Source organism: Babylonia areolata, chromosome 25, assembly GCF_041734735.1.
Source record: "Babylonia areolata isolate BAREFJ2019XMU chromosome 25, ASM4173473v1, whole genome shotgun sequence".
NCBI classification, from domain to species: Eukaryota; Metazoa; Mollusca; class Gastropoda; order Neogastropoda; family Buccinidae; genus Babylonia; species Babylonia areolata.
This window is the reverse complement of record NC_134900.1, coordinates 15,988,277-16,013,438: the sequence shown is the minus strand read 5'-3', so window position 1 is coordinate 16,013,438 and position 25,162 is coordinate 15,988,277. Positions and strand designations below refer to the sequence as shown.

Here is a 25,162-nt window from a genome sequence, read left to right as displayed (position 1 = left end):
ACCCCCATACACACATACAAACACACACACACACGCACACACACACACACACACACACACACACACACACCACACACACACACACACACACACACACACACACACACACACACACACACACACACACACACACACACACACACACACACACACTCACACACATACACACACACACACACACACACAAACACACACACACACCCACACACACACACACACACTCACACACACACACACATGCTCAGAAAGAGAGAGGGAGAGAAACCAGGACGATTATGACCAGAAGGTACTGCCTCAGCATGTTTGTAGAAATGCAGAATTGTTCACAAAGTGCCGCATTCGAGTGGAGGTAGTTTGGGACCACCTGGAATGATCGATGGTGAGAGAGCCCGTGGGACTGCCAAGGTTTGTTGTTTTTTTTTAACTTGGTGGAGCGGTGGCTCAGTGGTAACACACCCGACTAGGAAGTGAGTGTCCACAGGTTCGATTCCCACAGGATTTTTACTCCCCCTTCCACTTGACTGAGTGGTGCTTAGTCATTGGGATCACATGGTTAACAGAGGTCCTGTGTGCAGCATGCACTTAGGGTATGTAAAAAAAAACAAAAAAACTTTGGCAACAGGAAGGCTTGTCCTTGGCAAAATTCTGTTAAAAAACAAAAAAAAAAAAAAATGCAAACAAAATCACACCAATATACTTGCAGGCAGAAAAAAAAAAGATAAAGTGTGGCTTTTAGTTATATGGGGATATGCTCACCCCAGAGAGAGCAGCCTAAATTTCACACAGGAAAATTATTTGAGACCAAAATAATAGTACCGTACAGTATAGTACAGTACAATACTGTACAATACAATGCAATGTAATGCAATGCAATGCAAGACAGTGCAATGCAATGCAAGACAGTGCAATGCAATACAAGACAGTGCAATACAATACAATATAGTGCAGTGTAGGACAGTGCAATACAGTACCACGCAACACAGCATAACACAACACTACACCACACCACACCACACAGCACCACACCACACCAACACAACTTTTGTCAAGAATCCCTATGCATTGAAACATCGCAGGCATCATGTGGCACACCCTCCACGTCCTGGACCACGCCCACTACCTGCCCCCCCACACGGACTACATCCCCCTACCCCGCGAGGCTCGAACCCACAGCACCCGCCTGCGCTGGTGGCAGCCGCCCGTGCTGGGTAGCGCCGAACCCAGCCCCCAGTGGGCCATCGACGATGTGCTGATCGGAGGGTGGGAGATCAACCCCAGCTACTTCCAGCAGTCCTTTGACTTGGACGCTCCGCAGCAGGTGGGTGGGGTGGGATGGTTGGGTGGGGTAGGGGTGTGTGTGTGTGTGTGTTGGGGGGTGGGGTGGTCAATCCTAGCTGTTTTCAGCATACTTTTGACGCTCTGCAGCAGGTGGGGGGTGGTGTGGGGGGTGGGGGGGTGTGAGTGTGTGGGGTAGGGTGGTGTGAGTGAGGGTATGGGGGTGGTGTGTGGTTGGTTTGAATGTGGATGTGTGGGGAATGGGCTTGGGGGGATGGGGGGTGGGGTGTAAATTCCAGCTATTTTCAGCAGACCTTTGACTTGGACACTGCACAGTAGGTGGGTGGGTTGGGAGTGTGGGGGATGGGGATTTGGGGGGCAGGGGGGTGGGGGGCATTGGGGGGTGCCGATCCTAGCTATTTCCAGCAGATCTTTTCCCAGGATGCTCCAAAACAGGTTGGAGGGGGGGTTGGGGGGGGGGGGGCCTGGGGGGGAGGAGTGGGTGGTTGTGTGGGTGGGTGAATGTGTGCATGTGTGAGTGTATGTGTGTTTGCATGCATGCATGAATGTATGTGATAAAAAGCTCACTGCAGTTGACTTGACTCTTGCTATAAACAAAAAGAGTAAAAGAGGACAACGACGACGAAACACAACATACGAAGAAGACTGGCAATGCCGATGGAGAAGACAACGACGATGAAACACAACATGTGAAGAAGACTGGCAATGCCAATGGAGAAGACAACGACGACGAAACACAACATACGAAGAAGACTGGCAATGCCGATGGAGAAGACAACGACGATGAAACACAACATGTGAAGAAGACTGGCAATGCCAATGGAGAAGAAGACAACAACGACAAAACACGACAACTTGTGAAGAAGACTGACAGTGAAGATGGAGAAGAAGACAATGATGACAAAACATGACAACATGTGAAGAAGACTGACAATGCCGATGAAGAAGAAGACGACGATGACAAAGAAGACAACAACGACAAAACATGACAACATGTGAAGAAGACTGACAATGCCGATGAAGAAGAAGACGACGACGACAAAGAAGACAGCGACGACAAAACATGACAACATGTGAAGAAGACTGACAATGCCGATGGAGAAGAAGACGACGACGACAAAGAAGACAGCGACGACAAAACACAGCAACATGTGAAGAAGACTGGCAGTGAAGATGGAGAAGAAGACAACGATGACAAAACACAACAAGTGAAGAAGACTGACAATGCCGGTGGAGAAGAAGACAACGATGACAAAGAAGACAATGATGACAAAACACAACAACATGTAAAGAAGACTGACAATGCCGATGGAGAAGAAGACAACGACAACAAAGAAGACAACGACGACAAAACACAACATGTGAAGAAGACTGACAATGCCGATGGAGAAGAAGACAACGACAACAAAGAAGACAACGACGACAAAACACAACATGTGAAGAAAACTGACAATGCCGATGGAGAAGAAGACAACGATGACAAAGAAGACAACGACGACAAAACACAACAGCATGTGAAGAAGACTGACAGTGCTGGTGGAAAAGAAGACAACGACAACAAAGAAGACAACGACGACAAAACACAGCAACATGTGAAGAAGACTGACAGTGCTGATGGAGAAGAAGACAACGATGACAAAGAAGACAACGACGACAAAACACAACAGCATGTAAAGAGGACTGACAATGCTGATGGAGAAGAAGACAACAATGGCAAAAAAGACGACGATGACAAAACGCAACAAGTGAAGAAGACTGACAATGCCGATGGAGAAGAAGACAACGACAACAAAGAAGACAACGACGACAAAACACAGCAACATGTGAAGAAGACTGGCAGTGAAGATGGAGAAGAAGACAACGATGACAAAGAAGACAACGACGACAAAACACAACATGTTAAGAAGACTGACGGTGCTGGTCGAGGAGACAATGACGACAAAGAAGACAACAACGACAAAACACAACATGTGAAGAAGACTGACAATGCCGATGGAGAAGAAGACAACGACGACAAAGAAGACAACAACGACAAAACACAACATGTGAAGAAGACTGACAATGCCGATGGAGAAGAAGACAACGACGACAAAGAAGACAACGATGACAAAACACAACAAGTGAAGAAGACTGACAATGCCAGTGGAGAAGAAGACAACGATGACAAAGAAGACAATGATGACAAAACACAGCAACATGTGAAGAAGACTGGCAGTGAAGATGGAGAAGAAGACAACGATGACAAAGAAGACAACGACGACAAAACACAACAACATGTGAAGAAGACTGACAATGCCGATGGAGAAGAAGACAACGATGACAAAGAAGACGACAACGACAAAACACAGCAACATGTGAAGAAGACTGACAATGCTGATGTAGAAGAAGACAATGACGATAAAACGTAACGACAAGTGAAACATACTGACAGAGTGTACGGGCTGTGTCACCAGGACGACGGCAGTCTGTGGGAGTTCCACCCTCACGGTTCCCTGGTGGAGGACGTGTGTGCCCGTCAGGAGTCAGCTCTGGCCTGGGAGGAGGAGGAGAAGGATGGGGAGGGAGAGGGGGATGCGGAGGGTGGGCGGAGCGGTCAGCGCAGTTTCACCACAACCCAGCTGATTGTGCAGCCGGGCTACATGCTGCAGTTCAAGGTGAGGCAGCTGTGCTCGCTGTGTTGTGTGGGTGTGGGTGTTGGTGTGGGTGTGGTTATTTTCTGTATTAGATGTATTTGTTTTGGATTGAAGATTTGTGTTTGCTGTGCTGTGTTGTGTGGTACTGGTGTGGTTTGGGGGGTATTATCTGTATTGGGTGGAGTTCTGCAGGCATGCAGAAGGGAGTTGATAATGTATACTAAGGCAGATCACTAGCTGCTGCTACTTTTGATTTCTCTGCCTGAGCAAAATAATATTTCGCACAGAACAGGGAAATAGACCCCTGCCGGAGTCTGCACCAGTGTTTCACAATAGATATGTTAGATGAAATGTAATTTTTTGGGTAAAAAGTTCCTTTTTAGCGATTAGAAAGAAAATCCTTTTTTCAACTATATTTCAGTGTTAAGACAAGCACTTCGGTTAAACTAACTCTGAACCTAGGCCACAAACTTTTCAGTTTTCAACAAATCAGACACTCCCACACATGAATTTGGTTTTTTCGGAGGAAGCCTGGAAGCTGCTATTATCTTCTGTGCCCTTTCAGTGGTGCTACCCCCTTGCCCCTTATCCTGAATCCCACAGCCGCGAAGAGCTGGAGAAAACGACGTCATTCATCGCCAGAGCTGGACTGATGTTGTAGCTGTGAACGCCAAGAAGAAAGGTCCCTAATCCCATGCACACAGCCACACCCGGCATGGCTCTGTGGCAGTCCCAGCAGTAACGGTTCACAGAGTTATCAGTTTAAGGCCACTGTGGGGCCACACACTGTAGGAGACCCTGCGCTGCTGCTGATTTACTTTGGTGGTGTTCAGTATTGCCAGTGCTGATTCGACGTACACAGTACACCATCTGTTTGAGCCTCTCAACTGATGAGGATAATCATTTAGTTATGGAGCCAAACTGAGTGGAAGACCTCAGCACATTATATTGTATTGCATTGTGTTGGGGTTCATGATCGGCCTGAAGCGCATAGAACTTCAAGAATATGCGCTTTAGCAAGATGTCTCCATAGATAAATGAATAACTGATCCAAAACAGACCACAGTGGCGTTTCTTCATTGCTGCCCTACATGCTAGAGGGCATAATGGGTAGTGTCAAGAATTGGAGTTCTGTTTGATTTGCTGGTTGCATGTGCCTACTTATTTTCTTGTTGTTTTTTGCTGGCATTGATGAATGAACGTTAATACCCTGTTTCAGCTGGAGGTGGGTTGCTGTCAGCATTTTGGGTTGTGTTACATTGGCTAGTTTTGTGCATCTGTTTTCCTTTATTTGTTTCTGTTTTTGTTTTATTGGTTTTTTTGCTGGTGTTGGTGAATGAACGTCAGCACCCTGTTTCAACTAGCAGTAGGCTTCAGTCAGCACTTGGGGTTATGTCTTATTGGCTTGTTGCGTGTGTCTGTTTTCCGTTGTTGGCGTTGATGAATGAACACTGTGGGCTGCAGTCGGCACTTGGGGTTATGTTTTATTGGCTTGTTGCGTGTGTCTGTTTTCCGTTGTTGGCGTTGATGAATGAACACTGTGGGCTGCAGTCGGCACTTGGGGTTATGTCTTATTGGCTGCTTTCCATTCCTTGCTTTTTGCTGGCGTCGGTGAACGAATGTCAACGTCCTGTTTCAGCTGGCAGTGGGCTGCAGTCAGTACTACAACGTGTGCCAGTCTCTGGCACCCATAGTGCTGGAGTTCAACAGGAACCCGCTGTCAGACCGCTGGGACCTTGTGCAGCCTCTGTGTCTGCCGGACAACAATGACAAGCGTTCTGAGTGTCGCCCCCACATCCACCACGACGCCAGCGTGTACACCGTGTCGCACTATCCTACCTGGACACGCGTCACCATCGACTTGCATGAGAAAACGCATTCGAGGTGTGTTTGATTGCTGATTTTGGTGTTCATTCTGTGGTGATGTGTTTTGATTGTGTTTGCATGTCTTTGGATGCTTTTCATTTATCACAGATTGAATGTGTGACAGTGGATGTTAATTCTCATTTGTTGCAAACTGAATATTTGTGACAGTGGATATTAGATTTCATTCTGAGATGTTTGGTGTAATATTGATCTGAATCACTGATGGAGGAAAAGAAACATGTTGTGATACTCCAGCATTTCATGTTTGTTGTAGTATCTTTGTCTTTTGGAAATTGTTCTCAGGTTAATTTTCTGCTTGTTTTTTTTTTACTGTCTTCGGGTTCTGCTCTTCTGTATGTTTTCCAAAAAAGCTTCTCTCCTGTTTTTGGGTCATCGTGGATTTAACACAGAGCTCATTTTATGTTTTGGGGACAGATTGTTCTTTGTTTACATCCGTTGATTTGTTAATATCACATTTTCAATATGCAAGTTCTTTTTTGGGGGGGTGGGTGGGGGGGGGGGTGTAGTTCCACAGTTTTGTCTTATTTTGTTAAGCATAGTATCTCCTGTTATCCCACAAAAAATGCATTATGTTTACATATATCCAGAGATGAATGCAAGTACCACACACACACACACACTCCATTCCATGAATCTTACAATTTTATCAAGGAGACAAAATCATTCATGAGAACAGGTTGTTAAAAAAAAAAAAGACAGAAACTTAAAACAGAAAACATGACTGATTGTGGAAAAAAGAAATCGCAAGCATGTGAAAACAACAATAAAAACAAAAAATGATTTTGAAAGGATACAAAGTTCTCGTTTGATGTTGAGGGGGTGACGTGGGAGAGATGTGTGCATTGTGAGTGAGCTGCTGTGAAACGAGTACACAGAATGTAAGCACAATACACATGCAAGCCGCATACAACAAAATAAGGCCAAATGAAAACGCTTAATAGCCAAAAAAAGCGTTAGACGAGACAGAGCGAAAACCTGACAAGATGGCGTGGAGAGCCTTGGCCAAAGGAATGATTCAGCGCTTATAGCTGTTAGAGGCGTTTGATTGGCTAAGAGCGGGCCAGACTAAGAGGGGCGTCTTTTCACTGTTAGCCGCGCGAAATTTGGCCAAACAGAGCAAACCATAGGCCTAGTTTGCATCAGTTTGACATGGTACAGTATATGACACCAAACATGGAGTATAATACAAACTCCTCCTTTTGGAGTGAGTTTGAATCTTAACATTCTTTTTTTACTATGTTCCTGGGTCTTATTCATACCACATGCATTGTTAGATGTGATGAGAGCCACTGGGCAAGCACTATACATATGCACATTGTTATTATTATTATTATTATCAACAACAACCATCTACCTGAAGATAAAGTCATGTAATATGCGGCTTCTGTTCAAACGTGCATGTGTGTGTGTGAGAGAGAGAGAGAGAGTGTTTGTGTGTGTGTGCGTGCGTGTGTGTGTGTGTGTGCAGTGCGTGCATGTGTGAGTATGCACAAGTTTTTATATCAATATGCATTTGTATGTATCCTAATTTCTACTGTATATGTTCGTACCTTATTATGTACTATCCCCCTCAATATTCCTTGTGACCCTGATACACTTGGTAATAAAGACATATTCTGTTCTATTCTATTATTATTATTATTATTATCATGATTATCATTATTATTATTATTATTCTCAACAAACAATCAAAGAGTGGTAACTTTCCACATGCAAGGTAAACAACTTCAAGTCAATGCAGGTTATGCTACCAATTCAGCTAGAAACACAAGGTAAATGTAAGGTACATTGGAACAAACCCAGATGCTTTCCTCTAAAAAGGGCTTGTCCTTATAAACCAATAATTTGACTTGTGCACACAGCAGCAGTCACTGTTATTATTATTATTATTATCATTATTATTATTGTTGTTGTTGTTGTTCATTATTATTATTATTATCATTGTTGTTGTCGTTGTTCAGTTCCACCCGGTTCCGATGGCGACAAGCGAGAAACGAGGGAGACATTCTCCCATCGTGGGCCATCGACGACATCTACGTGGGAGAGAAGTGTGCCGACATGTGCAGTGGAAGAGGGGACTGCAACTATGGGACATGCCAGTGTGACAAAGGCTATTACGGTGAGTGCTGGATTTTCACCTGCACAGGTATGCGCTGGAGAGTTGTGGCCTTGCGGTAATGCTTCCGCCTAGAAAGTGAGAGTATGGGATAGAATTTTCACACTCATCAGAATTTTCTTCCCCTTCACTAGACCTTGAGTGGTGGTCTGGATGCTAGTCATTTGGTTGGGATGATAAGTTGAGGTCCCATGTGAAAGATGCATTAAATGCTCATAAAAGAAACCATGGCAACAAAGGGATGTCCTGACAAAATTCTGAAGAATACCAAAATACCAGCCGCCGTGGCGAAGTGGTTAGCGTTGCGGACTGACGGCTGGGAGAATGCGGGTTCAAATCCCAGTGGAGGTGGGTTTTTCGGCCCGTGGCTGGCTCCTACCCAGAGTTGAGTGTGCTGTGGGCTTGAATGGGGAGACTGGGACCACACAGTCAAGTGTCACCCACTTCAAGGATGCATCTTTGGGTGTGTTGCTCTAATTACCTGACCAACACTGCAAGTGTCTGTATCTCTTGGGCCTGGTTAACGCCGGGATATCATTATGACAGGAAGCGTAGAGTACAGCCTGGTCACGCAGTCCCAAACCAAAATGGACCTCCATAACAACATCGTCATCCTCCACCTCCTTCATCATCATCAATATAAGCAAAACAGTCTCAAAAGTCTGCGGCCTTTCATGCCCTGCTCTCATGGTGACCTCAGTTTCGATACCCTTCCACTTCTGTGCTTGGGGTGAGTCCTGTCAATGTCTTCAGTGTTGGCAGATTCATGGGGAGCTGTTGTTTGAGGGAGGTGGTGGCGGTCTCCACTCTGGGAGGGACTCTCACTCAGTCTGGTTCCGCGACTAAGCCATTATTGTCGTTAGTAGGGGGCTTAGTAGGTGGTGTCCTAAGTACGTCGAATCAGAACAGGCACCACTGAACACCACCGAAGTGACTCAGCAGCAGTGCAGGGTCTCCTCTGGTGTGTGGCCTCCTGGCGACCTAACATCGATGGTTCCTGCGGACTGCCGATGCTGGAACTGTGACGGACGAACACGGGTGTGGCCATGTATGGGGGAATGTAAATGAGCGGCGTGGGAGTAATTCCACTGAAACGGTGCAGATGATGGGGCTGCAAAAAAAAAAAAAAAAAAATTCTGAAGAAAGATCCACTCTCCTATACATGTGTATGCAGGCCCGTGACTAAAGCCTTACTGAATTACACAGGAAATGACTGATGAGCGCCTAAAGACAACTGTCGGTCGGGTCTACCCAGGCAGGCAGCCTGTTGTGCAGATGATTCCATGTTTGTAAAGTGCTTAGAGCTTGGTCTCTGACTTCTTCTTCTTCTTCTGCGTTCACTCGTATGCACACGAGTGGGCTTCTACGTGTATAACCGTTTTTACCCCGCCATGTAGGCAGCCATACTCCGTTTTCGGGGGTGTGCATGCTGAGTATGTTCTTGTTTCCATAACCCACCGAACGCTGACATGGATTACAGGATCTTTAACGTGCGTATTTGATCTTCTGCTTGCATATACACACGAAGGGGGTTCAGGCACTAGCAGGTCTGCACATATGTTGACCTGGGAGATCGTAAAAATCTCCACCCTTTACCCACCAGGCGCCGTCACCGTGATTCGAACCCGGGACCCTCAGATTGACAGTCCAACGCTTTAACCACTCGGCTATTGCGCCCGTCGGTCTCTGTCTGAAGATGGGCGTTATTCCAGTATAAAGCTTTTAGAATACCAGAAATGATACTGCTGTTTTAAAACACCACAAATGATACTGCTGGTTTTAAAACACAGGAATGTGTATATGACCATTGAAAGGGTGGCCTACACATTTCCTGCTTGACCAAAGTGCCTGGCTGGCGTATACACTTTTTTTTTTTTTTTTTTTTTTACTGTTCATGTGGTTTATGAACATTTATTTGTTCCTTTGTTGTGTAAATAAGTACATACACATTGTTCTTACTGTTTATACTGTTTATATTTGTTTCTTTGTTTTGTAAACAGATGCATACACATTGTCTTTTTCTGTTTACTCTGTTTATGATACTTGTTCCTTTGTTTTATAACAGGTGCATGTACATCGTCTTTTTCTGTTTGATTTAATTCTACAACAGGTGCGTACACTTCATCCATCACTGTTTACGCTGTTTGTTTCTTTTTGTTCTGTAACAGGTGCATACAATTGATCCATTACTGTTTACACTGTTTGTACAATTTGTTCATTTATTGTGGGGAACAGGTGTATACACATCATCCGGGACTGTTTCACAATTTATAATATTTGTTCCTTTGTCCTGTGAAACAGGTGCGACCTGCCTGCCCCAGAGCAGGCGACTGCTGAAGCGCATGTTTGAGTCATTTGAGGGAGGCATCTTCTCGGCCCACTGGCACACAGTGTCTGGGGGCAACATCGGCTTTGGCTGCGGTGCCCTGCGGCCCTACGCTCACGGAAAGACTCTGTACTTCAACGGCTGTGGTGTGAGGCAGGCGGTTACCACGGAGATGGATACGTCTTATGCTCTGTGAGTTCTTTGTGTTCCAGATGTCTTTGCATGAGAGGTTTTGTCTTAGGATGTGCAGTTTGTACTTTTTTGACTCACTTGTGTAAACAAAGTGAGTCTATGTTTTAACCCGGTGTTCGGTTGTCTCTGTGTGTGTCTGTGTCTGTGTGTCCGTGGTAAACTTTAACATTGACATTTTCTCTGCAAATACTTTGTCAGTTGACACCAAATTTGGCATAAAAATAGGAAAAATTAGGTTCTTTCCAGTCATCTTGTTTAAAACAATATTGAACCTCTGGGATGGGCACAAAAAAATAAAAAAGGAAGCCTAATTATATGCAAACTGCATTTACTGTTATATTTATATTTTTTGTATTCTCTAAACTTGGCACTTTGACCTCTTATTCTGACACAACAACAAGAGGAGTCATTATTATCATTTTTTGTTCAAACAGGAACTTCTTTTGCTAAGCATGGAATTTTTATTTATTTTGCAAACGTTTTGGTGCAGAAGTAAAAAAGGGAAAATACTCTGTAATTAATGCTAGGGGACTTAATTTATCACAAGTGAGTCTTGAAGGCCTTGCCTCTCTTATTTTTTTTTAGTGAGCGTTTTGAGAGCATCTTTGAGAATTTTGGAAGCTGTTTTGTTTTAGACATACTGTTTGTATGTTTCTGTGAATGTTTTGAGAGCAACGTTTAGCCACTGTATGTTTTGAGAATTATTTCTAAGAGCAGTATGGCTGTGGACATACAGTGTGAATGTTTGGAGAGCAACGTTTAGTCACTGTATGTTTTGAGAATTATTTCTAAGAGCAGTGTGGCTGTGGACATACAGTGTGAATGATTGGAGAGCAGCTTTGTTCTTGAGGTTCTGTTTGTGCGTTTTGTGGATGTTTCTGTGGGCATTTGTGTGAGTTTATGAACACATGTCCAAAGAATGTGTATCTGGTTAACAAAACTCTGTTGTTTACTTGCTGATGTTCTCATTCTTTGTGTTTGGTTTGCAGTTCTCAGAACGGAATTACATTAGAATGTCTTGAAACTGAATGAAGGGTCCTAATGGTACTCTTTTATTTGGGGTGTATTTTTTCTCTGTGTTTGAGGCTTCCATTGATTTTGATTTAGCATCGGAATGAGGTGACTCCACTGGCTCCCTGTCTCACACAGAATAAAGTACAAGATCAGCACTCTATGTTATAAATGTATTCACAGATCAGCCCCTTCCTATCTCTATGGCTGCCTTCACCTCTACACTCCCATCTCGCTCACTATGATCAGCTTCGGATCCACTCTGTTTACGCATACCCAGATTCAAACTCACAACTGTTGGCTGCTGTTCTTTCTCTGTCTCTCGACCTTGCAGTTGGAATGAACTTCCTCTTTCACTTTGTCAAGTCTCCACACTCAGCTTTTTCAAGTCTGGCCTTAAAACCCACCTGTTCCCAAAATAGCCTCCCTTGCCTGCCTCTTCTTTGTCTTCAGTTTCTCCAGTTTTAGAGTTATGCATGCATGTGAAGGACTGGTGTGAAAGCGCTTTGATTTGTCTCTGCACAAGATTCAGCGCTATATAAATACTATTATTATAATTATTGACTCACTTGTGTAAACAAAGTGAGTATGTTTTAACCTGATGTTCGGTTGTCTGTGTGTGTGTGTGTGTGTGTCTGTGTGTCCGTGGTAAACTTTAACATTGACATTTTCTCTGCAAATACTTTGTCAGTTGACACCAAATTTGGCATAAAAATAGGAAAAATTCAGTTCTTTCCATTCATCTTGTTTAAAACAATATTGCACCTCTGGGATGGGCACAAAAAAATAAAAAAAAGAAGCCTAATTATATGGAAACTGCATTTACTGTTACATTTATATTTTTTGTATTCTCTAAACTTGGCACTTTGACCTCTTATTCTGACACAACAACAAGAGGAGTCATTATTATCATTTTTTGTTCAGACAGAAACTTCTTTGGCTAAGCATGGAATTTTTATTTATTTTGCAAACGTTTTGATGCGGATAGTAAAAAAGGGAGATTACTCTGTAATTAATGCTAGGGGACTTAATTTATCACAAGTGAGTCTTGAAGGCCATGCCTCTCTTGTTATTATTATTATTAGTGTGTGTGTGTGTGGTACAGAAAAGTGATCTTCGTGCTCCAAATTGGCTGCCAAGCTCAGACGGACGAATGTAATGTACGCCTGGGAGAGGGCCCTGACTATCGAGGTGTGCTGCTTCAGTACAGCCACAACAAGGTGGGCGGCCTGGAAAGGAAAGGGAATGAGGAAACAGTATTGATTGATGTAGTTTGGGTTTTAAATGTTTTTAGCATGCTTATTGTGTGTGTTTGTGTTTTACATCTATGCATGATGCTAGTGAAATTTGAACTGTTGTTATTTCAAGGAATGATGTGTGTGTGTGTGTGTGTGTGTGTGTGTGTGTTTTCAATATTTTTAGTGTGTTGTACATGTTTGTGTACATAACTGTTTAAAGCTATGAATGATACCTACGAAATTCTAACTGTTGTTACTCCAAAGAACGCTACAGCAGTCATACTGCCTTGAACATGTTAGAGAGGCAAGCATGTGTATGGTGTGTGAACGCATATAGGTGCATTCTCATTTCATTCACACACTGAGACTTAATATTCAACAAAGATGGTCGTCAGTTAGCAGGTTAGCAAAGATGATCAGAGCTAACATTTTACATGACAATGGACAGGGCGCAGAATGGCACTTACTGGCCCGACACGACCCCAAAGACTTCCTGCGACCCCAGCGGGTCGCTTACGATTTGCCGTCGGAGGCCAAGAGAGTTGGCTTGCAGTTCCGCTGGTGGCAGCCTGTGCACGAGGGGGCGGGGCATGACCAGTGGGCCATCGACCACATTGAAATCATTTCGTAAGCGATGAGACGCTTTTTACAGTGAACGGTGAAACTTTAATTGCATGTTTGTGGATTTGGTAGAGAAAAATATATAAGTCAAATGCCTGATAATTATGTTATCAGCTTCTTCAGATTTCGAAGTAGTAATCATAAGCTGGAAACAGAAGCAGGGAGACACAAAGGCATACCACGAAAGTTACGGTTTTGTAAGGTTTGTAACATGTCTGTGATTGGGGATGAGTTTCATTTTATAATGGAATGTCCCAGTTATGATCAGTTACGAAATAGATATATTCCTTAAAAAATATTTGTCTCCAAAATCGGTTTTTAATTTTTGTAATATGCTCAGAGGAGGCAAAAAAGTCATTTTAGCTGTAAGTAAGATGATTAGATTTGTGTTTTCTCAACTTTTATGTGACATTGTTGTGTATTTGGAAATGTTTGTTCTGGGCACGAAAAGATTATTTTGCAGTAATCCTCCATACTGCAATAGGAGTGAAAGGATAATTAAAACTTGAAACTTGTCTTCTGTTTTTGATTGAATTGTTTCACTTTTACATGAACACCTTTTGTTTTTGATTAAATTGTTTCATAACATGCTTTCACATGTTTGCCTTCTGTTTTTAACTATTTTATAACCATAGGCAGCTTTAGTTGACTAGACAGTGCCACGCCATAGGCGACTTTAGTCAAGTTCGATAGGTCATGTTAAAAAGACTATTTTTCATATTTTTCACATTGTACCAAAGCTGGACAGCTGCAGGCAGTTTCCCCACCAACAGAACAATGACTAACCTTTGCCTCCTGACTGAGTTTGAAGTGAACAAGTCCATTGTGTTGTTTTGACATGAACCGAAGCCTGTAACTTAGAGCATTGTATCTAAAATATTTGGCAATGGGGAGCGTTTTTCACACAGAAATTTGGCAGTGAAAGAGTTAATGAAATCATTTCGTAAGACGCTTTCACATGTTTGCCTTCTGTTTTAAATTAAATCATTTTGTAAGACACTTTCACATGTTTCCCTTCTGTCTTTAATGAAATCATTTCGTAAGACGCCTTCACACGTTTGCCTTCTATTTTTCATAAGACTCATTCACATGTTTGCCTTCATTTTTTGATGAAATAATTATGTAAGACACTTCCGCACCTTTAGAGTTGAAAGTGGTCAGGCCTTATGTTTTTTGATGAGGCTTTCACTTGTGTTTGGAATTGAATAATCTCAGGCCTTCTGTTTTTATTGAAATCATTTCTTTTGACACATTCACATGTTTGAAATTGAAAGTAAGCTGCGTTTTACTGAGATGCAGGGAGAGATTCTAACGAAACACAGTAAAGATTTGTGTTTGGCATAACACAGTTGTTTGTATATATTTGAAAAAAGAGTTAATTCGCACAAAACATGTATTGCCTTTGCTTTCTGTCTACCTGGAAATCATCTTAGTTTGGAACATGCATGCACACAGGCATGTAGGCATAGCTCAAACACACTTGCACGCAGGCACGCACACACATGCACACACACACACACACACACACACACACACACACACACACCACCTCTCTCTCTCTCTCTCTGTCTAAGTAACATATACACACAAGACTAGTTTCCATTCTAGTTCTTGGTAAACATACACACACTCCGTCTCTGTCTCAGTCTCTCTCTATGTCTCTGTCTCTCTCTTTGTCTGTCTGTCTGTCTCTCCCCCCTTAATGTTTGAAGATAATGTAGCATTTATGAGTGGTGGTAGGTTGGATTCAGTGCCATCATGACGTGAACGCTGTGTGTTTTACAGAGGCTACAGACGTTACAGCAGGAAAAGGCACAGAGGCTGAACTGCCTTCACCCCACGTCGCCGTGCACACTGATGCTCGGGCCCAGTCCAAGATAACATTACTCTGATTATTGAGAGACACGAACTGTGCAAGCCCAAGATAATGTTACTTTACTCTTTTAGAGACATAAACTGTACAAAGTGTAGTTTAAAGCTTGATCTTTTTTTTTCTTTCTTTCTTTTTTTTTCCGCCCAGTAATGCTAAGATGACTCTGACTCTGATCTGTTTCAACTTTATCCCTATAATGCTACAATGAACTTTATGACCTGTGTCAACATCTTTTTTATTGTGTGTGTGTGTGATGTTTTGTATGGATATGTTGGTGTGTTTCAATGTATGAATGCACTAGCTTGATTTAGCTGTGTTTCTTGGTTCCTTTTGATTCTTTCTTCAAATCTTTCGTTTATTATTAAAAAAAAAAAAAAAAAAAAAAGATATGAACTGGGATGCACATGTCTGTGTGTATGTATTTCTTTCTTTGTCTGTCTGTCTGTCTGTCTTTCTTTTCTATTTAACATGTTGCTGTGAAACACTACACATGGATTTTGAGACATGCAGAATGTCTTAAGATGGTGCTGAGGAATTCTTTTTGTCATCTAGTTTGTTGTTGTTTTTGCTGGATTTTTTTGTGTATTTTTTTTATTTATTGATTTTTCTGGCTTGTAGTCTTTTGTAACTTATTCCATTAAAATTTTCATCTAATTCCACTCAGTTAATTTGTTATAGGTGTTATAGATCTGCTTTCCTGTCTCAGGTCAAGTAATAGTCTGTACGGGAAGGTACCTCTATCCTAGATCTATTCCAAGTGGAAAAAAATGGAAGTGGAAGATAGACATAATAATTCCACCTTTAAAAAGCGGTGCCTTCTTTTGACCTACTTTTTCTATCATTCAGCCTGCCACCTTGAAATTCCTGGTTCCATGACTATGCAGCAAAGTACTTAAACAGCATCCTGATTAATCTGTGTGGTATGTGTGGGTGTGTGTGTGTGCGAGGTTTTTTTTCTGCATGTGTGACTGCATAATTATACAATGCAGTCGCTGCTATAATAACAGTTGCTCTGCTTTATTTATTCATTTGTTTGCTCACATACCTGCCTATTTATGAAATGGTGTTTCAATCTTTACAGTATGTCTAATGTCCTTGTTGTCCCTGTCAAGTTTTCAACAGAACAGATGCTATGATTAACACTGATAACAGTAGTAGTTGTATTGGTATAGCACCCTTTCTCTCTAAGAGCTCAGAGCGCCTTACATGGAAGAAAAGGTTACACATTACATGAACCACCCATGCCCACTCTTTCTTTCTTTCTTCCCTAGCTTCCTCCACACCCCCTCCCTTTCCCTCTCTCATTTCTCAAACATGCAAAGTGAGTTGACAGGCATGGGGTGGTGGTGGTGTAGAAGTCAGAAACAGAGAGTGCTTACAGACAGTGGGAGGTAGACTAAAAGAATCTTGGTAAAAGTCGACATACGTGGGATAAAAGAGGCGACGTATCGAGCCACAGGCTCTTCTTCAGCCAAATGAAATGAGCGAGTGACAGACAGAAAGATACAGACAGAGAGGGAGAGAGTGCAGTTAGGGAAAGGAAAGTGATGAGAAGTCACAGGAAAGGACACAAAAAAACAAAGAAGGGTGAGTAGAACTGCTTACAGGTAGTATTTCATTCCAGTTATTTCTGCTCCACTAGTATTTTTCTCCGCCATGTTCCTTTTGGTTTGCCAAGGATCCTGACCTGACTCTTTGCTTGTTCCGCCTCAGTTTGGCGACACAGTGAAACTTGAGGCACAGGCAGCCACTTGGCCACTCTTTAGAGAAGACCCACACGGACAGCAGTCAGTCATGTTGTTTGTGTTGTTAACATCTTCTCTAGTCGGCCGTGTTGTTAACATCTTCCCTAGGCAGTCTTTTTGTTGGTAGTGTTAACATATTCCATAGTCAGTCGTGTTGATAGTGTTAATAATATCTCCTCTTGTCAGTCAGGTTGTTTGTGTTGTTAACATCTCTTGTCAGTCATGTTGGTAGTGTTTGTTAACATCTTCCCTAGTCAGTCTTGTTGATAGTGTTTAACATCTTCCCTAGTCAGTCGTGTTGGTAGTGTTAACATCTTCTCTAGTCAGTCTTGTTGATAGTGTTTAACATCTTCCCTAGTCAGTCGTGTTGGTAGTGTTAACATCTTCCCTAGTCAGTTGTGTTGGGAATGTTAACATCTTCTCGAGTCAGTCATGTTGGAAGTGTTAACATTTTCTCTGTCAGTCCTGTTGGTAGTTGGTAGTGTTAACATCTTCTCTAGTTAGTAGTGTTGGTAGTGTTAACATCTTCTCTAGTCAGTAGTGTTGGTAGTGTTAACATCTTCTCTAGTCAGTAGTGTTACATCTTCTCTAGTCAGTCTTGTTGATAGTTTTGTTGAAAATCTTCTCTAGTCAGTCTTGTTGGTAGTGTTTGTTAACATATTCCCAAGTCAGTCGTGTTGGAAGTGTTAACATCTTCTCTAGTCAGTCGTGTTGGAAGTGTTAACATCTTCTCTGTCAGTCCTGCTGGTAGTGTTAACATCTTTAGTCAGTCCTGTTGGTAGTGTTAACATCTTTAGTCAGTCCTGTTGGTAGTGTTAACATCTTCTCTAGTCAGTCGTGTTGGAAGTGTTAACATCTTCTCTAGTCAGTCGTGTTGGAAGTGTTAACATCTTCTCTAGTCAGTCGTGTTGGAAGTGTTAACATCTTCTCTAGTCAGTCCTGTTGGTAGTGTTAACATCTTCTCTAGTCAGTAGTGTTGGTAGTGTTAACATCTTCTCTAGTCAGTAGTGTTGGTAGTGTTAACATCTTCTCTAGTCAGTAGTGTTGGTAGTGTTAACATCTTCTCTAGTCAGTCCTGTTGGTAGTGTTAACATCTTCTCTAGTCAGTAGTGTTGGTAGTGTTAACATCTTCTCTAGTCAGTAGTGTTGGTAGTGTTAACATCTTCTCTAGTCAGTGATGTTAGTAGCCATGCATTATAACATCAAAAACAATATCAGCATTCTAACTCTTCACAGGAGCCAGCGGAAACTGGAAAAGCAAAATTGCAACAATAGTATTGAACTGTTATACATCTGTTAACACTATTTACCTGTTCAGTTAATGAACAATCATTGATGTGCTTGCAAATTTGTAATTCATAGATCTGAATCTGAGAGCGCAGCATTGTAATCTTAGTCTTTGAGTAGTGAACTGTCAGAAAGTATTGTGTGATCACATTCACTTCATATTCACAGTTCTGTTTGTGTTTTGTATAGCTGTCACTGTGGCTGCCATAACAGTCCTCTTGAAGCTGTACCATTTTGCTTGTCATGCAGTACAGACTGCAGTATGTTCATGCATGGAAAGCTTCCCATGTTCTGTAATCATCATTTTTTTGCATTGCTACAACATGGTGCCAATTTCAGTGCACCACATACAGTGACTGTTTTCCTCTCCCCATTGTGAGGTTACTAGATTCAGTATTAGCCCACGATTACCATTGTCTGGTCATTTTGGCCATCTTGTTCTGTTACTGGTTTTATTCAAATGCCTGCATTATTATATTGTTGTTTCTATACAGATGCCTGTATGCAAACATCAGGATTGATTAAAGAGGCCTCTGTAATTAAGGAGGAATTACTCTGTTTGAGCTGTTTGTGTGTGTGAGTGGATGGGGGGGATTTCAGGCCATCTGGGAGCAGCTGCCCAGTGCACAAGGATGTGGGCATTTATTATATTTGCGTTTGAAGTCATTGTGCTTTGATAGTCAGTTCCTGTTGAAGCTGATTTTGGAATAATTTGTTTTGATTTGATCTAAAGTACTTACCATGACCTGCTAGTGTAGACTCTGGGGTGTGAGTACTGTCCTGTGCAAACAACAACCCCACTCATATGGAGAAATTGAAACTATATGTGTGCATTGTATAACGTAATGCAGATGTGAATACTTCTCTATACTTTGGCGAAGGTTACATCCAGTATCTCGTTTGCACAGTTCCTCGGCTGGCATCACACATAAGCACACACGTATGCATGTTCACAGATGTACACATGCACACACACACACACACACACACACACACACAGAGGACCTGTGACCTAGTGGAATGGTAGATATGATGGCGCGCACACACACACACACACACACACACACAAACATATTACCACTCACACACACACATTCACACTGGACTGGTGACCTATTGGAATGGTACACTAGAAATAAGGGTCCAGACTGTGATTCAAATATAGACCAAGGTTTTAGCTCCGTTTGTCACTTGACCTTTCGGGGGCCTGGATGCTAGTCTTCCAAACGAGACAACAAACTACAGTCCAACATGCAGCAGACATACGTAAATACGCATAAAAGTAATCCATGACAATAAGAGAATTGCCCATTGCAAAATTGTGTGGAAAAAAATCAGCTTTGATAAGGAAACAGGTATGCTTGCAGACAAGAAATGTGGAAAACATGGGTGATATTATACTTCAGTGGCACTATTCTCTTCACATGTAGTGCAGCCCTAATTTCACTGAGGTAACGCTGTTGTTGTGACAAGAAAGTAATACAATGCAAAATCCACATGCATGCATACGCAAGTTCACATGCACACACACACACACAATAACTGACTGATTGAAAGTCAAATAACATTGAAATAAAATATTTTAAATCGACGATCAAATGTGAACCTAGAAATGGGCATTACACTGCAAAACTGAACTGACATTCATGTTCTCTGAAACATGACTATCCCATAACTCATATTAGTAAAAACCTGAGTTGTTCGGGGTTTTGTAATTTATTTTAACAATGAACAAATAAATGTCTGTGAATGTTTTACTGCCAGTCAATTTTCTCATTTTTAACATTAACAGGACAGACATATTCGATGTGCCAGCTTTGAGATGCTTCATTGACGTAGATTCAGAACTCATGACACATGCACATAGAGAAATCACACTGATGAATCTTTTGTGACAAAAAAAAGTAATGCAATACAATGCAATAGTCAGATGCATGAAGATGAGAACAAGACTTGTCATTCAAGAAAACCTTGCATTTCAGAAATAACAGGTGTGGACACAAATTGTCCAGTTCGTGAAATACAGCACCAGCCACACAATAGATCCATGCACTAACCCCTTCACATTCTCAACTGCTCTGATCTGAACTTCTCTGACTAAGTTTAACTCTCTCCATACGAACGGCGAAAGAGACGACGTTAACAGCGTTTCACCCCAATTACCATCATCAAAATATTGCAAGCGGAACGCTCTTATACTGAAGAGGTGAATGTTGACAAAGACTACCACAATTCTGACGACGGAAGCTAAAGGTTGGGTCATTCAGACACCCACTGGACATCCGAGGGGTCTGTGTAGAGGAGAAGAGAGGACTGGCCGTACTGAGTGAGTTATTAAACATCCATGACAGTATCTAGATCACTATCTTTGGAAGCTGAGCGAGCAACAAGATGTCATGTGTCAAATATAACAGGGTTGTGATATCAACCTGCATGGTCAGAGACGTAGTGCTGGATGAGAACAGCAGGAAGTGTGTTTACTTAGTGAACGGAGTCTAGCGGTGTGGTAGAGGGAACTGCCACCGCCGAGGTTGGAGCGACCGTGCATGCACCCGCGGTGTGGGCGGGAGGGGAGCGGGGGGGGGGGGGGGGTTCAATGCGGCGCTTGCTGGCGGGGGTGCCGAAATAGGGGTTGCCTCCCTTGAATTTGAAAATCGGAGCGAGGGGGAGGGTGCACGCGTGTGCGTGTGCACTTGAGTTTTCTCCGCACAGCGAGTTGTAGTTTGCACAGGACAGGAATCAGACCCCTGCCGGAGTCTGCACTAGAGGGTCACGGTTAAGTATGTGTAATTAAAATCAAAATTAGGCTGTAAACTGACGGGCGCAATAGCCGAGTGGTTAAAGCGTTGGACTGTCAATCTGAGGGTCCCGGGTTCGAATCACGGTGACGGCGCCTGGTGGGTAAAGGGTGGAGAATATTACGATCTCGGGTCAACATATGTGCAGACCTGCTAGTGCCTGAACCCCCTTCGTGTGTATATGCAAGCAGAAGATCAAATACGCACGTTAAAGATCCTGTAATCCATGTCAGCGTTCGGTGGGTTTTGGAAACAAGAACATACCCAGCATGCACACCCCCGAAAACGGAGTATGGCTGCCTACATGGCGGGGTAAAAACGGTCATACACGTAAAAGCTCACTCGTGTGCATACGAGTGAACGCAGAAGAAGAAGAAGAAGGCTGTAAACACCTGCAGAAACCAAGGCTTTGTCTCACAACTGACATATCTGGAGGTTTCAGTTTGTCTCACAACTGACATATCTGGAGGTTTCAGTTTGTCTCACAACTGACATATCTGGAGGTTTCAGTTTCAGTCTCACAACTGACATATCTGGAGGTTTCAGTTTCAGTCTCTCAACTGACATATCTGGAGGTTTCAGTTCAGTCTCACAACTGACATATCTGGAGGTTTCAGTTTCAGTCTCACAACTGACATATCTGGAGGTTTCAGTTTCAGTCTCACAACTGACATATCTGGAGGTTTCAGTTTCAGTCTCACAACTGACATATCTGGAGGTTTCAGTTCAGTCTCACAACTGACATATCTGGAGGTTTCAGTTTCAGTCTCACAACTGACGTCAGTATCTGGAGGTTTCAGTTTCAGTCTTGGAGGTTTCAGTTTGTCTCTCAACTGACATATCTGGAGGTTTCAATTTGTCTCTCAACTGACATATCTGGAGGTTTCAGTTTCAGTCTCTCAAGGAGGCATCACTGTGTTGTTACAAACCTTCACATGCCACGCCACATCTGTCAGGTAGATGCCCAACCAGCAGCATAACCCAATGCCCTTTATCAGGCCCGGAGTGCATGTCTGTTTATTTGTGTACCTATCAGGAGTGGATTTCTTCTGCACAATTTTGCCAAGATGGCAACACTCAGTTGCCATGGGTTTTTTCCCCGGTGCGCCAAGTGTGTGCTACACACGGGACCTCGGGTTTATCGTCTCATCTGATTGGCTAGACACTCAGTTTGATTTACTAGTCAAACTTTGGGAGAAATGGTGAGATCTGAACTCACAACCTCATGGACTCTGTACATTGGCAGCTGAGTGTCATTACCACTCTGCCACCTTCCTCCTCTATCTGGAGGTGAATAGTTGTGTGCGGTACCTCAATGAGTCCTCAACATTGAGGGAGAAGGTGAATAGTTGTGTGCGGTGCCTCAATGATTCCTCACAACGTTGAGGGAGCAGGTGAATAATTCTGTGCGGTGCCTCAATGATTCCTCAACATTGAGGGAGAAGTGCGCGGTGCCTCAATGATTGCTCACAGCATTGAGGGAGAAGGTGAATAGTTATGTGCGGTGCCTCAATGATTCCTCAACATTGAGGGAGAAGTGTGCAGTGCCTCAATGATTGCTCACAGCGTTGAGGGAGAAGGTGAATAGTTATGTGCAGTGCCTCAATGATTCCTCACAACGTTGAGGGAGAAGGTGAATAGTTATGTGCGGTGCCTCAATGATTCCTCAACATTGAGGGAGAAGGTGAATAGTTATGTGCGGTGCCTCAATGATTGCTCACAGCATTGAGGGAGAAGGTGAATAGTTATGTACGGTGCCTCAATGATTGCTCACAGCATTGAGGGAGAAGGTGAATAGTTGTGTGCGGTGCCTCAATGATTCCTCAACATTGAGGGAGAAGGTGAATAGTTATGTGCGGTGCCTCAATGATTCCTCAACATTGAGGGAGAAGGTGAATAGTTATGTGCGGTACCTCAATGATTCCTCAACATTGAGGGAGAAGGTGAATAGTTATGTGCGGTGCTTCAATGATTCCTCACAACATTGAGGGAGAAGGTGAATAGTTCTGTGCGGTACCTCAATGATTCCTCAACATTGAGGGAGAAGGTGAATAGTTCTGTGCGGTGGCTCAATGATTCCTCACAACGTTGAGGGAGCATGAGGGAGATGGTGAATAATTCTGTGCGGTACCACAATGATTCCTCAACATTGAGGGAGAAGGTGAATAGTTGTGTGCGGTGCCTCAATGATTCCTCAACATTGAGGGAGAAGGTGAATAGTTCTGTGCGGTGCCTCAATGATTCCTCAACATTGAGGGAGATGGTGAATAGTTCTGTGCGGTACCTCATGGATTCTTCAACATTGAGGGAGAAGGTGAATAGTTCTGTGCGGTGCCTCAATGATTCCTCAACGTTGAGGGAGAAGGTGAATAGTTGTGTGCGGTGCCTCAATGATTGCTCACAGCATTGAGGGAGAAGGTGAATAGTTGTGTGCGGTGCCTCAATGATTCCTCAACATTGAGGGGGAAGGTGAATAGTTCTGTGCAGTGCCTCAATGATTCCTCAACATTGAGGGAGATGGTGAATAATTCTGTGCGGTGCCTCAATGATTCTTCAACATTGAGGGAGAAGGTGAATAGTTGTGTGCGGTACCTCAATGATTCCTCAACATTGAGGGAGAAGGTGAATAGTTGTGTGCGGTGCCTCAATGATTCCTCAACATTGAGGGAGAAGGTGAATAGTTGTGTGCGGTGCCTCAATGATTCCTCAACATTGAGGGAGAAGGTGAATAGTTATGTGCGGTGCCTCAATGATTCCTCAACATTGAGGGAGAAGGTGAATATTTCTGTGCGGTACCTCATGGATTCTTCAACATTGAGGGAGAAGGTGAATAGTTCTGTGCGGTGCCTCAATGATTCCTCACAACGATGAGGAAGCAGGTGAATAGTTATGTGCGGTGCCTCAATGATTCCTCAACATTGAGGGAGAAAGTGAATAGTTCTGTGCAGTGCCTCAATGATTCCTCACAACGTTGAGGGAGCAGGTGAATAGTTATGTGCGGTGCCTCAATGATTCCTCAACACTGAGGAAGAAGGTGAATAGTTCTGTGCAGTGCCTCAATGATTCCTCACAACGTTGAGGGAGCAGGTGAATAGTTGTGTGCGGTGCCTCAATGATTCCTCAACATTGAGGGAGAAGGTGAATAGTTCTGTGCGGTACCTCAATGATTCCTCAACATTGAGGAAGATGGTGAATAATTCTGTGCGGTACCACAATGATTCTTCAACATTGAGGGAGATGGTGAATAGTTCTGTGCGGTACCTCAATGATTCCTCAACATTGAGGGAGATGGTGAATAGTTCTGTGCGGTACCTCATGGATTCTTCAACATTGAGGGAGAAGGTGAATAGTTCTGTGCGGTGCCTCAATGATTCCTCAACGTTGAGGGAGAAGGTGAATAGTTCTGTGCGGTGCCTCAATGATTGCTCACAGCATTGAGGGAGAAGGTGAATAGTTGTGTGCGGTACCTCAATGATTCCTCAACATTGAGGGGGAAGGTGAATAGTTCTGTGCGGTACCTCAATGATTCCTCAACATTGAGGGAGAAGGTGAATAGTTCTGTGCGGTGCCTCAATGATTCCTCAACATTGAGGGAGAAGGTGAATAGTTCTGTGCGGTACCACAATGATTCTTCAACATTGAGGGAGAAGGTGAATAGTTCTGTGCGGTGCCTCAATGATTCCTCAACATTGAGGGAGATGGTGAATAGTTGTGTGCGGTGCCTCAATGATTCTTCAACATTGAGGGAGAAGGTGAATAGTTGTGTGCGGTGCCTCGATGATTCTTCAACATTGAGGGAGAAGGTGAATAGTTGTGTGCGGTGCCTCGATGATTGCTCACAGCATTGAGGGAGAAGGTGAATAGTTCTGTGCGGTACCTCAATGATTCCTCAACATTGAGGGAGAAGGTGAATAGTTCTGTGCGGTGCCTCAATGATTGCTCACAGCACTGAGGGAGAAGGTGAATAGTTGTGTGCGGTACCTCAATGATTCCTCAACATTGAGGGAGAAGGTGAATAGTTCTGTGCGGTGCCTCAATGATTCCTCAACATTGAGGGAGAAGGTGAATAGTTCTGTGCGGTGCCTCAATGATTCCTCAACATTGAGGGAGAAGGTGAATAGTTGTGTGCGGTGCCTCGA

The 25,162-nt window shown here is 43.2% G+C and overlaps 1 protein-coding gene across 1 annotated transcript in view; it reads left to right on the top strand.

The window, feature by feature from the left end:
* Positions 1-13,330, top strand: part of LOC143299749 (reelin-like) — a 126,933-nt gene extending 113,603 nt beyond the window's left edge. Inside the window, 7 exon segments of the mRNA XM_076613134.1 lie at positions 1,077-1,318; positions 3,750-3,950; positions 5,569-5,813; positions 7,778-7,935; positions 10,234-10,450; positions 12,567-12,681; positions 13,148-13,330. Coding sequence (XP_076469249.1) covers positions 1,077-1,318; positions 3,750-3,950; positions 5,569-5,813; positions 7,778-7,935; positions 10,234-10,450; positions 12,567-12,681; positions 13,148-13,330 — 1,361 coding nt within the window.
* Positions 13,331-25,162: the final 11,832 nt, after the last annotated feature.